Source organism: Salpingoeca rosetta (assembly GCF_000188695.1).
Source record: "Salpingoeca rosetta unplaced genomic scaffold supercont1.7, whole genome shotgun sequence".
Taxonomy (NCBI): domain Eukaryota; class Choanoflagellata; order Craspedida; family Salpingoecidae; genus Salpingoeca; species Salpingoeca rosetta.
The window spans coordinates 452151-464063 of record NW_004754927.1 but is presented as its reverse complement, the minus strand read 5'-3'; the positions used below and the strand labels follow the sequence as shown (position 1 = coordinate 464063).

General features: G+C 57.9%; 4 protein-coding genes across 4 annotated transcripts in view; 2 read left to right on the top strand and 2 right to left on the bottom strand.

Annotated features, from left to right (window-relative positions):
- PTSG_03137 (uncharacterized protein) overlaps window positions 1–291 on the top strand; it is a gene marked incomplete at both ends in the record, with an annotated part of 7317 nt that extends 7026 nt beyond the window's left edge. The window contains one exon of the mRNA XM_004995667.1: window positions 1–291. This exon is cut by the window's left edge and continues 66 nt beyond it. Within this exon, the coding sequence (XP_004995724.1) occupies window positions 1–291 (291 nt within the window).
- A 355-nt stretch (window positions 292–646) lies between these two features.
- PTSG_03136 (uncharacterized protein) lies at window positions 647–1969 on the bottom strand (the record flags this gene model as incomplete). The annotated part of the gene is made up of 3 exons (XM_004995666.1): window positions 1824–1969; window positions 1105–1355; window positions 647–797 (listed from the first exon to the last, which is right to left on the bottom strand). The coding sequence occupies exons 1-3, from the start codon at window positions 1920–1922 to the stop codon at window positions 647–649; spliced, it is 501 nt and encodes a 166-aa protein (XP_004995723.1). The 5' UTR covers window positions 1923–1969.
- Window positions 1970–1982: 13 nt separating this feature from the next.
- Window positions 1983–6847, top strand: PTSG_03135 (uncharacterized protein). Its single transcript, XM_004995665.1, has 13 exons — window positions 1983–2333; window positions 2553–2699; window positions 2919–3060; window positions 3246–3374; window positions 3511–3602; window positions 3872–3962; window positions 4168–4388; window positions 4609–4737; window positions 4969–5058; window positions 5184–5242; window positions 5460–5685; window positions 5921–6004; window positions 6223–6847. The coding sequence occupies exons 1-13, from the start codon at window positions 2211–2213 to the stop codon at window positions 6433–6435; spliced, it is 1746 nt and encodes a 581-aa protein (XP_004995722.1). The 5' UTR covers window positions 1983–2210; the 3' UTR covers window positions 6436–6847.
- Window positions 6848–6927: 80 nt separating this feature from the next.
- PTSG_03134 (uncharacterized protein) lies at window positions 6928–11891 on the bottom strand. Its single transcript, XM_004995664.1, has 2 exons — window positions 11462–11891; window positions 6928–10899 (listed from the first exon to the last, which is right to left on the bottom strand). The coding sequence occupies exon 2, from the start codon at window positions 10878–10880 to the stop codon at window positions 7053–7055; it is 3828 nt and encodes a 1275-aa protein (XP_004995721.1). The 5' UTR covers window positions 10881–10899; window positions 11462–11891; the 3' UTR covers window positions 6928–7052.
- Between the last annotated feature and the right edge of the window lie 22 nt (window positions 11892–11913).

Genomic DNA, 11913 nt, shown 5'->3' with positions numbered 1-11913 from the left:
GGTGATTGTGATAGATCGTCGCAGCCACCGAGCAAACGCAGCAAGAAGCAGCAGAAGAAGAAGGAGATCAAGAATAAGAGGAGCAAGAAGCACGACCACGGCGATGATGAGAGTGACAGTGACACCAATGATGATGATGATGAAGGGCGGACCAAGGCGCAGTTTCTTCCAGCGTGGTTTGACAAGGACCAAGACCGCATGAAGGTGTGCCTGTACTTCAGCAAAGGGCTCGAACTGGCGCCTCGCGCAGCAGCACGCGTCATGCTGCACCAGCTCCCAGCACAAGGATGATACGCAGCAGGTGTCTATCTGTCTGTATGGTGTGTGTTGGGTGTGTGTGTGTGTTGGGTTGTGTGTGCACGGAGTGTGTCGTTTGGATGACATACGAACTAGGCTTTGCCTTCTTTATGTACACGCGGGCTCCCGATGGAGCTTGAAACAAGAATACACGCAATCATTTCATAGCACGATCAAGCAAGAAGCAAAGCTACATTACAGTTTACATTGTTGTGCTGCGATGATGTGACATCATCTTCTCGGCACGTGATGCAAAGCAACGTTTGCGAGAGGGACGCGGCTGACGTAGATAACAGGCACGCGTCACCGCATCAACACAGAACGTTCCGTCATGCATCCATTCACGCATTCATTGGAGCAGGATGAGTCGTGGCGAGTCTTCAATGTGATGGCCGTTCACTCTGGCCTCAATCTCGTGCAGACCCGTGATCCCTGACATGAACGACACAATGTACGATCCATCATGCACGTCCACTTTGTACACTTCCGCAGGCTCTTGACTGCACACAGTTGTGCGTGCGTGAGTGTGTGTGTGTTGGTTGCAGAATGCAGAGGTGACCTTTGTGTGAAGATGCAAAGCAAACGGTCGGTGGCGTGTGTGTGTGTCTTGTGAAGTCCAAGTGCAGGTTTATCCCATCGTTCACACAGACACAGACACAGACACAGACACAGACACAAACGCAACCACAACCACAGACACAGACACACAGACACAGACATGCTCAACGCTACGCACTGAGACACACTGAGACACAGGCACAGACACACACAGACACACACACAGACACACACACGCAATTCACTTACGAATCAACGTGGGTGATGGAAACGTGTATGTCTGGGAGGGCGACGCCGCCATAGAACGAGCCGTTTGGGTGCGGGCTGTTGGACGATGTGGGTCGGATGCCAAAGGAGTAGGGCGTGTTGATGTGAAAGTCGTAGCCGAGGTTTGTGAGTTCATATGGTTGGGGCTTGCGGTGAGCGGTGTGCAACTGCTCCTTGGTGTCCTCAGAGGGCTCTGCGTGCCTCACAGTTGCGCAGTACCAGACATAAGCCACCTAGAAATGCACAAAAAGAGAAAGCACCGGCATGTCACCTTACTTGCATGTTTTGTGTGTATGTGTGTTTGTGTGTATGTGTGTTTGTGTGTGTGGATGCCATGCCACATCATCCCATCTCATGTGACATGTACTGCGCGCTCGCTATTGCGGGCTATTTCAGCATTGCGTGTGATGTGACATGGCCATGATGACGTCGGATTGTTACAACACAGATAGGTAGAGAAAGAAGGACAGAGAGGGGGAGAGAGATATGGGATGGAGAGAGAGAGAGTGTGTGTGTGTGTGTGTGCATGTTACAGACACAGCCACACACACACACACACACATCGCACGTCACACACATGCACACACACACACATCGCACGTCACACCGACGCATCGCACGTCACACACACACACACACACACATCGCACGTCACACCCACGCATCGCACGTCACACACATGCACACGCACGCCCACCGACCTCTGCTGCGAGGAGACATGCAGGAAGGACAGCGAGCTGCAAGAGCTCGGCGCTGCCGTCGCCACTGTCGCTGACACTGTTGTTGCTGCTCATCATCATCGATCGGCGCTGCGTGCAGGAAACGATTATTGCTGAGTCAGCATTTGTATGTCAGCAAAAGCGGCAAACAAGACGCAAGTGAAGCAACAACTGATTTGAGGCAGGCAGGACCAGCCAAGCATTTCCACCAACACCGACCTTGCTTGCACAACACACCAAAGAAGGACAAACTGCGAGCCACATCATCACATCACCCACAGCACATCACCTCACGCCACATCACCCGCAGCACGTTACCTGCAGCACAACGCCCACAGGACATCAATCAACCACAGCGGAATCAAGGAGATGAGCGAGACGGATGCCAAGCGAGCCAAGCGGCCGTTGGTCGTTGGTGGTGTTCCAGAGCACTTCAACTACCCATGGCGGATGGCACAGGAGCGCGGCATCTTCAAGCGCTGCGGCGTCGAGGTCAGAGCACACCCCAACTTGAGAGTGGGGGAAAGGGTGAAAGTGAGAGAGTGGGGATGAAAGACACGCAATGTCACAGCGGCACACAGTTGCCGGCACACACATACATACACACACGCACACACACACACACACACACACACACACACACGCACGCACATACATACACACACACGCACATACACACACACACACACACTCACACACGCACACACACAGGTTGACTTTCGGGAGCAGAAGCTGGGCACGGGGGCCATGGTGTCAGCAGCCAAGGACGGCAGCCTGGACCTCATCATTGCCCTCACAGAAGGCCTCGTCGCAGACATTGCCAGCGGCTCCGACCTTCGACTTCTCGGCACATACGTGGTGCGTGCGTAGAGTCTGCAACACCTGTAACGCGCACACGCGTGCGATTGCACAATCGGAACGTGCGCAATCGAGCCAGTGTTGCGTGGGCCTGCTGCTGTCCTCATACATAACAACTTTCAGTCGTCATCGTACGCAGCCTTCAGCCCTCACATCCTACACCACATGCCACCCCACATGGGCGCCAAACGACTACCACAACATACGTCCATGCCACAGGGGTCGCCGCTCACGTGGGCCATCTCCACCGGGAACAAGTCGTCCATCAACAGCGTGGAGGATCTGCGCAAGGGCAAGTTTGGCGTCAGCCGCATCGGCAGTGGCTCCCAGCTCATGGCCTACGTCCTCGCCATCCAACGCGGTGCGTAATTCTGTGTGTGTGTGTGTATGTGTGGGTGTACAGTTTTGTGTGCGGTCGTGCGGTCGTGTGTGCCTGTCTATTGCACGTCTGGTGGCGCGCACGCACACATACACACACATACACACACACACACATACACACACACCGCATTCTCTGATGTTGAGCCTTTGCAAACGCATTTGCAGGTTGGAACCCGGAAGAAATCTCGTTTGAGGTGAAGGGCGACATCAACCAGCTGTGCACGGGCGTGGATGACCTGTCCACCGATGCGTTTCTCTGGGAAACATTCACCACCAAGCCGTACCATGACGCAGGTACTCCTAGCAAGTGCTGAGGGCAGCATCTGCTGCACAATCACAACCACACTCGCGTACGTCCCATGGAACGTGTGCATTACTCACAAACACCCCTCCCCCCCCCACACACACACATGCCGATGCAACTTGGCAGGGACTGTGCGGCGGATTGGAGACATCACCACGCCGTGGCCGTGCTTCATGATTGCCGCCCGGCAGTCTGTCATCGACGAGCGCTTGCCTGAGGTATCATCACCACCACCACCACCACCATCATCATCATCATCATCATCATCATCATCATCATCATCATCATCATCATCATCATCATCATCATCATCATCATCATCATCATCATCATCATCATCATCATCATCATCATCATCACTGTCCCTGTGTAGCTCATTCCGTCCCCCCCCCAAACATACACACTGCTCCTCTTGCTCACACCGCTGTCCACCAACTTCTCAATTTGGGTGTCGATGTGTGTGCGCGTGCTCTGATTTTGTTGACAGATCCAAGCGTGTTTGGCAGCGGTTCATGAGGCAGCACAGCTCTTCCACACGGAAACAGAGGCCATGCCACCTCTCATCGCCAAGCACTACGGTCCGCACACACGCACACACACACACACACACGCACATACGTATGCACACACACACATACGCATGCACACACACGCACAATCCCACACACTTGCACACGACACGAAACACGCACGCACAATCCCCCCCCCCACACACACACACAGAGCTACTGCTATGTGATGCGTGTCTCACGCATTCGCGCACGTTCACGAACATATGTGCAGGTCTGAAGCAAGAGGACGCCAAGGCGTGGTACGAAGGCGTGGACATTGTTGCCAACCGCTTCATCTCAGAGGCCGCCTTGGAGAAGGCCGTGCAGGCATTGCAGGTGTGCAAGCGCCTGCCGCCAGATGAACACGTGGACGTCAGCAAGCTCCTCGACACGCGCGTTGCGGAGCTCAAGCGCGACCTGCGGTCCATGAAACTCTATGACCGTTCAGAACTGGTTCGTTTGCGATCTCGCTTCTTGCTGTGGCCTGGGCGCACACGTTGGCTCACACGTTCACCTGCTGCGCGTGCACACTTGGGCTGCCTTTGCGTGCGACTCTGCGACTGTGAGCTTAATGTGTGCACTCACATGTGACACGGGTAGTTACATTATGCAATGACACGCTCACGTGCTGATGAGAATGCTGTTGTGTCTTGCTGGACGCGCGCATGTGCAGGTGGTGTCCCTGTACAAGCAGCTAGCCGCCAACGGGCTGAGCACGGGTCCGCTCAAGTACACAGACCTAATCCCTTTTGACCAGCACCACTACCACGGCACCGCAGCCGTCGACGACGTCATTGCAAAGGTGGCAAACACTGGGCAGCAGATATGCTGGTGGACATGATATGGCGCCTCGTTTACAGCACGCACAGCACGCAGTCTGTTGTCCTCAAACGCACACACACACACACACACACACATATGCGCGTGTCAAAACACATCCTTGCGCGTATGCTCACGTGTGTGCATATGTGCAACCACTCCACCCTCATTTCCAATTCCCCGTGTTCCCTTGATGCTTGGTGCTGGCTGTCAGTGCCACATCTCTGAGCGCAGCCGCGTCATCAACATCGGGTCTGGACTCGGAGGACCAAGCCGCTACATGGCCGCAACCACGGGCTGTTTGGTGAGCACATACAGCCACCCGCACGCACAATTGACCACATGCATGGCTTCGTCTGCAATCCACAATCACAGCTCACAGACGCTGTCACACCATCCTTCATATCCATGACACACACACGCATGCAGGTGCTGGCGTGCGAGATTCAGGAAGATCTCAGCAGGACAGCAATGGAGATGACGAGCAGGTGAACTATCGGTGCACCGCGCCACTGTTCACATACACACAAATACACACACACACACATGACAACACACACACATGCACATGCACCCACACACCCACACACATGACAACACACACACATGCACATGCACATGCACACACACACGTACAGCGGTCGCTCTGCGTCTTAACATGCATCCCCCTCCCTCACATTCCCATTTTGTTGGGCAACAACACAGGTGTGGCATGACCAGCAAAGTGCATCACATGACGGGCGACTTTATGCCGCTGTCCCAGCACCTGCAGCGCAGCGGCTACGACGCCGTTGTCTCGTGGCTGACCGTGCTCCACTTTCAAGATCGGCTCAGCCTCTTCCGTCAGTGCCACGAGCTGCTGCGCCCCGGCGGGTTTTTCTTCGCCGCCGACTTTTTCGCTCGTGGCGCACTCACCGCCGAAGAGAAGCAGGCTGGTTCTTGTGTGCATGTGTGTGTGTGTGTGTGTGTTTCGTGTCGTGTGTGTGTGTGTGTGTTTCGTGTCGTGTGCGTGCATGTGCTTCGTGTCGTGTGCGTGCATGTGCATGTGCTTCGTGTCGTTTGCGTGTTTGTGTATGACACACTGAGGTTGCTGCTCCTCTGGCTTACATGCGACAAACTGCTGACCATGCCACAATCTTGGGTTTGATGACACGCATACATGACAGACACTTGCGGATGAGGTTGGCTGCGAAACACTCGCTGCCTCTCTCGAAGACTACAAGCACGAGCTCGAACTCGCTGGCTTCAAGGTGCGTCGTCCTCACACATACATACTTTCACGCATACACACATATTTATATGTTCGCTCATGTTCACGTTTGCCCCCTTCCTCACACACACACACACACACACACACACACACACACATAATCACACACACACACACACACACAATCACCACACACGCGCGCGCACACATCGCATTGCACACGTCTACATTCACGCACACACCCGCCCGTGCGTGCAGGTGACGACGCTTGAGGACATGTCTGAGGACTGGACGGCGTACACACGCGAGCGCGTCAATGCCCTCACTGCAAAGCGCAAGGAGACGGGTGCCATTGTTGGTCAGGACGTGTTTGACCGCATGCTTCGCTTCTACTCCACTGTGGCCGACCTGTACAAGGGAGGAAACCTTGGCGGCCTTCAAGTCGTGGCCCAGAAGCCGCTTGGCTGGTAACCTCACGCCCCCCCCCCTTGTCACACGGCTGTTACACTGCACGGCTGGCAAACTGCGCAATACATAAGGCACACATCCTCCGCCACACCCACTTTTTCTCTGGTTCGTGTCATGCGTCTCTCCCTTGTTTCCCTCACTCAGTGCGTGTGCCCACTCGGTCTGAACCCTGCCACTCTGCATGTCTCATCTCCCCTGTGATGTTAAACTTCCTCCTTCCCCCTTGCACTTTGCCCCCCTCTCCCGCCACACGCAACGGTGGCAATGCCTGTGGTCTGGTCACAAGATAAAAACGCAGCCGTTTACACGTCTCAGGAGCGACCCCACAAATACAAGCCTTCGCACCATGAAACGCACCCATGCAGCTCGCATTCATGGCATGTCATATCGCTCCAATACACTCGTCACTGCGCCAAACGTCATCACCACCACCCATACAACACTGGCATGGCCATGCACGCCAACTGCAACACACAGACACACACACGCACACACACACACACGCACACACACACACACACACACACTCACACCATGCACACGCTTCAAACACCGCAAATGCCAGTTGCCCAATCACTGCAGCCATTACAACAAAGAGGTAAGCGGCCTGTATGTGGGGGCTATTGCCCGCGCTGCTCACTCGGCCCATTGTTGCTCGAGCCTTCTTGGTTGCCTCCTTGCTGATGTTGCTGTTGCTGTTGCTGTTGCTGTTGTTGTTGTTGTTGTTGTTGTTGTTGTTGTTGTTGCCGCTGCTGCTGCCGCTGCCGCCTACGCAACGCCATGTACTGCTCGCGCAACTGCTGCCGCCGTTGACGCTCCTGCTCCTGCTCGCGCAACTGCTGCCGCCGCCGACGCTCCTGCTCCTGGTCCTGCTGAAGCTGTTGATACTGCTGCTCCCACTCTCGCCGATGGCGCCCGGTGAGAAACACGGGAGGCTGCCCTCGTCTCCTCGCAGCTGCGCCATTGTCGCTTGTACTCACACGTCGTGCCACGGCGGCGGCGGCACCACCTCGCGTGGCATTCTCAAACGCCCTGCCGCGCAGGTAGTACCGCCGCTGCCCGGGCTGCGCGCCAGCTGCAGTCGCTGCTCTCGCCTGCGGGTGGCCGCGGTTCACGCCACCCCGGTTGGGGCCTCCACCTCCACCGCCAGCACCAGTGCCAGCGCCACCAGGGCCGCCACCGTGCGGCTGCTGTTGCTGGTGCTGTTGCTGATGCTGCTGATGCTGCTGGTGTTGGTGCTGGTGTTGGTGTGGGTGGAGGTGCGCATGCACGTGCACGTGCTGGATACGGCGATGGTGGTGGTTGTGGCGGTGGCCTGGGCCAGGCCCTCCACCGTTGTTGCCAGGGGGCCCGTCGTTTCCGTCATCAGGCGGCGGTGGAGGTGGAGGCGGCGGTGGCGGTGCCGTGGACCCATCGGCGTTGCGCACAAAGGGCAGCTGCATGTCGTTGAGGATGTACCCGTCGGCAACGAGCGACGAAAAGGCGGCAGTGAGGTGCTGGATCAGGCCGTTGACCTGCTCCCGACACGCGCGATGCAGCTGCCCGTTGTTGTAAAACGAGTGGATGAGGTTCAAGGGCACGGCCTTGACAATGGCCAGCTTGCGCCGGTGGTCTGTGCGGCACAGGTTCATGAGCAGCCCCGCCGCGGGCGCCTTCACGTGCGGGTCGGGGTGTTTCAGCAGCCCAACAATGTCGTTCAGGTTCAGCCGGTCAAACACGCGCGCCCTGCGGGCCTCGCTGCGCGTGCACAGGTTCTGCAGCAGCCCGGCGACAGACTGCACCACGCGCGCCGACGGGCTGTGCAGCAGCGACTGCAGCCGCCCGGGCAGGCTCTGGAAGATAATCTGCTTGCGGTGGTTGTCGCCGTGGGTGAGGTTGCGCAGAAAGCCCGCGGCCTGCTCCTGCACCTGCACGTCCCGCGTGTCAAACAGCAGCGCCGCCACCGCGTGCGGGTCGATGGAGGTGAAGATGCGCATCTTGCGCGGGCCTTCCACAGAGGTCATGCACTTGAAAAACGCAAGCACCTCGCGCACCACCACGGCGTTGATGTAGCGGCGGGGCGGGTCGGAGATGGGCGCCTGCAGCACGTTCCGCAGCGGCTGCAGGTGGTGCTGCACACACTGGAAGATGGCAACCTTCCTGTCCTCGCTGCCCGAGGCAAGGTGCCGGAAGAGGGCGGTGATGCTGGCGCGCAGGTTCAGCGAGGGGTGCTCCAGCAGGTGCCCCAGCTGCATCAGCTGCTCAGAGAGCGGGTGCAGCTGTGTGTACTTGGAGCGCGGCAGCTCCACCAGAAACTTGAGGATGAGGATGCGCAGCTGCACAGAGGCGTCCGACAGGCAGCCGAGCCACGACTGCACGTTGACGTGCTCTGCAACCGCCTGCTCGTACCCGCGCTCCCGCAGCGTGTTGAACAGCTTGATCACCACCGTGCGCGTGGGCGCGTGCGTGACCATGGCAATGTAGCGCTCGTGAAGCAGGCTGGACACCTGGTGCGACGTCAGCTGTACCCTCTTGGCCACCTCCAGCAGCAGCTCCAGCAGGCCGCGGGCGAGCGGCTCCTGGATGGTGCTCAGCAGCACGTTGCGCAACACGTCGCAGGACATGGCGTCCGCAAACGCCTGCGCCACGCGCTGGTCCGACACCGCCATGGCCATAAACTGGCTGCACAGGACACGCACGTCCAATGGCACGATGGCGCTCTCAATGATGGCCGCAAAGTATGGCGCCCCAAACGCATCCACCACCCGCCGCTTCCAGCGCGCGTCTGCCTTTGCCATGGCCACGAGGAGGGAAAACATGTGCCGCTTGTCGTCGGCGGTGCACGCCATCTGCGCCAGCACGTCGATGCGGGACACGTGCGGCGACACCGCGTCAAACGGGAATGTCGTGCACACGGCGTGAAGCATGCGACACAGCGCAAGTACCGACATCATTGGCGCTGGCGTTGCTACGTCCGGCCTGGAGGCGTCGCTGTCGCTCCTGTTGCTGCTGTTGCTGCTGTTGCTGCTGATGGCTGTGGTGCCGACCCACTGGCGCAGAAACGACAGTTCATCTGTCCGCAGCGCCTTTGCAATGAGGTCGGCCAGGGTGGTGTGCTCCAGCAGCACCAGCAGGTACGGGTGTTGCTGATGTGGGCTGCCCACGAACCGCTGTACCGCGTAGGGCAGGGCCTTGGCCTCCACCAGCACCCGAACCGCAGCCTTCTCGTCCCCCTGTGACGCAAGCTCGTTCAGCAGCTGCTCCTGCCCAAGCGTCTCCACCACCAGCCGGGACATGTGCGGGAAGCGCACGGCGACGTGCATGAGGATGTTGGCGCATGTGTCGCGCCGAGGGAACAGCCGTGCCACCAGCGCCCGCTGCGACTCCCCTGTGACACCGCCACGCTGGTGGGGCACCGCTGAGGGCGGGGTCATGCGCTTGCTTCGCTTGCTCGGCAAATCGCCATCGCCGGCGTCGCTGTCGGTCGTGCTTGGTGCGCGGGACTGTGGCGATGCCGATGAAGATGTCGACAGGCTCGCGCGCGCCGCCCGCTGCCCAGTACTATGCTGCTGCTGTTGCTGTGGATGCTGGTGGGGATGTGGGCTGTTTGCAGACGCGGTGGTGAGTGCAGCGTTCGTTTCGGCGCGATTACTGTTGGTGGTTGCGCTGGTAGTTTGCGCGTTGATGGGGGTGGAGCGACCACTGACTGTTTCGTCAGAGTCTGTGCTCGCTGCGTCCAGCTCGTCCGGCCCCTCATCGGCGGCCCCGTCATTTGTTGCATCGTCGTTGCCGTATTCGGGGTGTTTGCCCTCCCCAACGGCAGGCAGTACACCCACTGCGTTGACTGGAACAAGCGCGCCAGTGGACTCGTCTTGCCGCTGCTGTTGCTCTTGCGGTTGTTGTTGTTGTTGTTGTTGTTGTTGCTGCTGCTGCTGCTGCTGCTGCTGCTGTTGTTGTTCGTGCTGTTGCTGCTCAGAAATTTTGGGGTCGATGGTGGTGCGGACCCCGTCCTGCAAGTCCCTGATGATGGGTGAGGAGGCGAGCTGCATTGCCAGTTCGCCGCTGGTGAGGAGGGTGCGCAGGGTTGCGGCAGCGTGTGGACGCTGCCGGGGGTCCTTCAGGAGCGGCACAATCTCGCGCAGGTGGTGAAGGACGGCATGTGCCACGATATCCGATGTGGTTGGTTGTGGCTGGAGCTCATGACCAGCCTGCGGGTTTGTTGTTGTTGTTGTTGCTGCGACTTGTCGCTGTGGCTGCAGCTGTAGTTGGGGTGTGTCGATTGAGGCTGCCTGGGTGTTGCTGTCGTTGCTCAGCTTTGCGCGCTTGCTTGCGGGCGACTCCTGGGCATCATCGGCGGCGGTCGCTGCCAGCCGTTGCACACGGTGCTGGTGGCCCTGTTGACGGGCTTGGCTGTCGTCGACAGAGCTGTTTGTTGCAGTCAAGCCATCGCTCGGTTGGTGGGAGCTCATGTCGACAAGTCACGCCAGTCTGTACATGAGTGTGTGTTTGTAGTGGTGTGTGCGTGTGTGTGCGTGTGTGTGGTAGTGTGCGTGGTGGTGGTGCGTGCGTGTGTGTGTGTGTGGTAGTGTGTACGCGGGTGTGGTGTGTGCGTGTGTGTGTGTGTGTGTAGTAGTGTGTGCGCGTGTGTGGTGTGTGTGGGTGCGTTCATGCATGAGTATGTTTTTGCAGTGACAGGAAGCAGACATCGACAAGAACAATCAAACAAGACCCACACCCGTGTACAAGTGCGATATACATCAAATGATGTGTCGAATGCTGTGTCGACTGCGTATACGCAAAGCGATCAGGTTGATAACACCAGCGCCAGCACAAGCACGAAGTGCAAGCACAAGACACCAACGTGCAGGTACGGGCACGAGGTGCAAGCAAGAAGGGTGGTTCAAACCACAAAGAACAAGCAAAGGCACCGCGACCCATCCCATGGCGAGCAAAGACGCACACCAAGCAAGGCAACAGGCATGCGCGGTCGACACGGAGAAAGGATGAACGCGGATGTTACGTGAAGAAGCAATCGCTTGTGTTCCTTCACCTTGCAGCGGTCCTGGTTGGATGACTAGTTGGATGCCGTGTTGCTCGCTTGATGAGGGTTGTGTCGATCCAAGGACGTGGTGGGTGGGTGGTGCTCTTGGTCGTATGTTTGGGGTGGTGGTGGTGGTGGTGGTGGTGGTGTTGTTGTTGTTGTTGTTGTGCTGATGAGGACACGGCTTGTCGAAAACAAGGGAAGACAAAGGAGGGAAGGGGGGAAGGGGGGAGAGGGCGTGAGGGACTGCCCAATCCTCTTTCTCCCGTCTGTCTGTGTCGAAGCGGTGGTGGTGGCGGTGGTGTGAGTTGGATGTTGAGGAAGGCGGGCAAGGGGAAGCGATGTTGATGCGTGTTGAGGGGGGGAGAATGCAAGCGTCCGCCAAAACCAACAACCAAACCAAAACCAACCAACAACGACCACACAGCAAGAAAGCAAGCCAAGCAAGTGAAGCAAGCAAG

What these genes read in the sequence shown, in the direction of transcription:
- PTSG_03135 (XM_004995665.1), top strand. Translation starts at nt 2,211, where the DNA reads ATGAGCGAGACGGATGCCAAGCGAGCCAAGCGGCCGTTGGTCGTTGGT. An exon ending in GACTTCTCGGCACATACGTG is followed by an intron (nt 2,700 to 2,918) that starts GTGCGTGCGTAG and finishes TCCATGCCACAG; the next exon opens with GGGTCGCCGCTCACGTGGGC. An exon ending in TCTCATCGCCAAGCACTACG is followed by an intron (nt 3,963 to 4,167) that starts GTCCGCACACAC and finishes ACATATGTGCAG; the next exon opens with GTCTGAAGCAAGAGGACGCC.
- PTSG_03134 (XM_004995664.1), bottom strand. Translation starts at nt 10,880, where the DNA reads ATGAGCTCCCACCAACCGAGCGATGGCTTGACTGCAACAAACAGCTCT.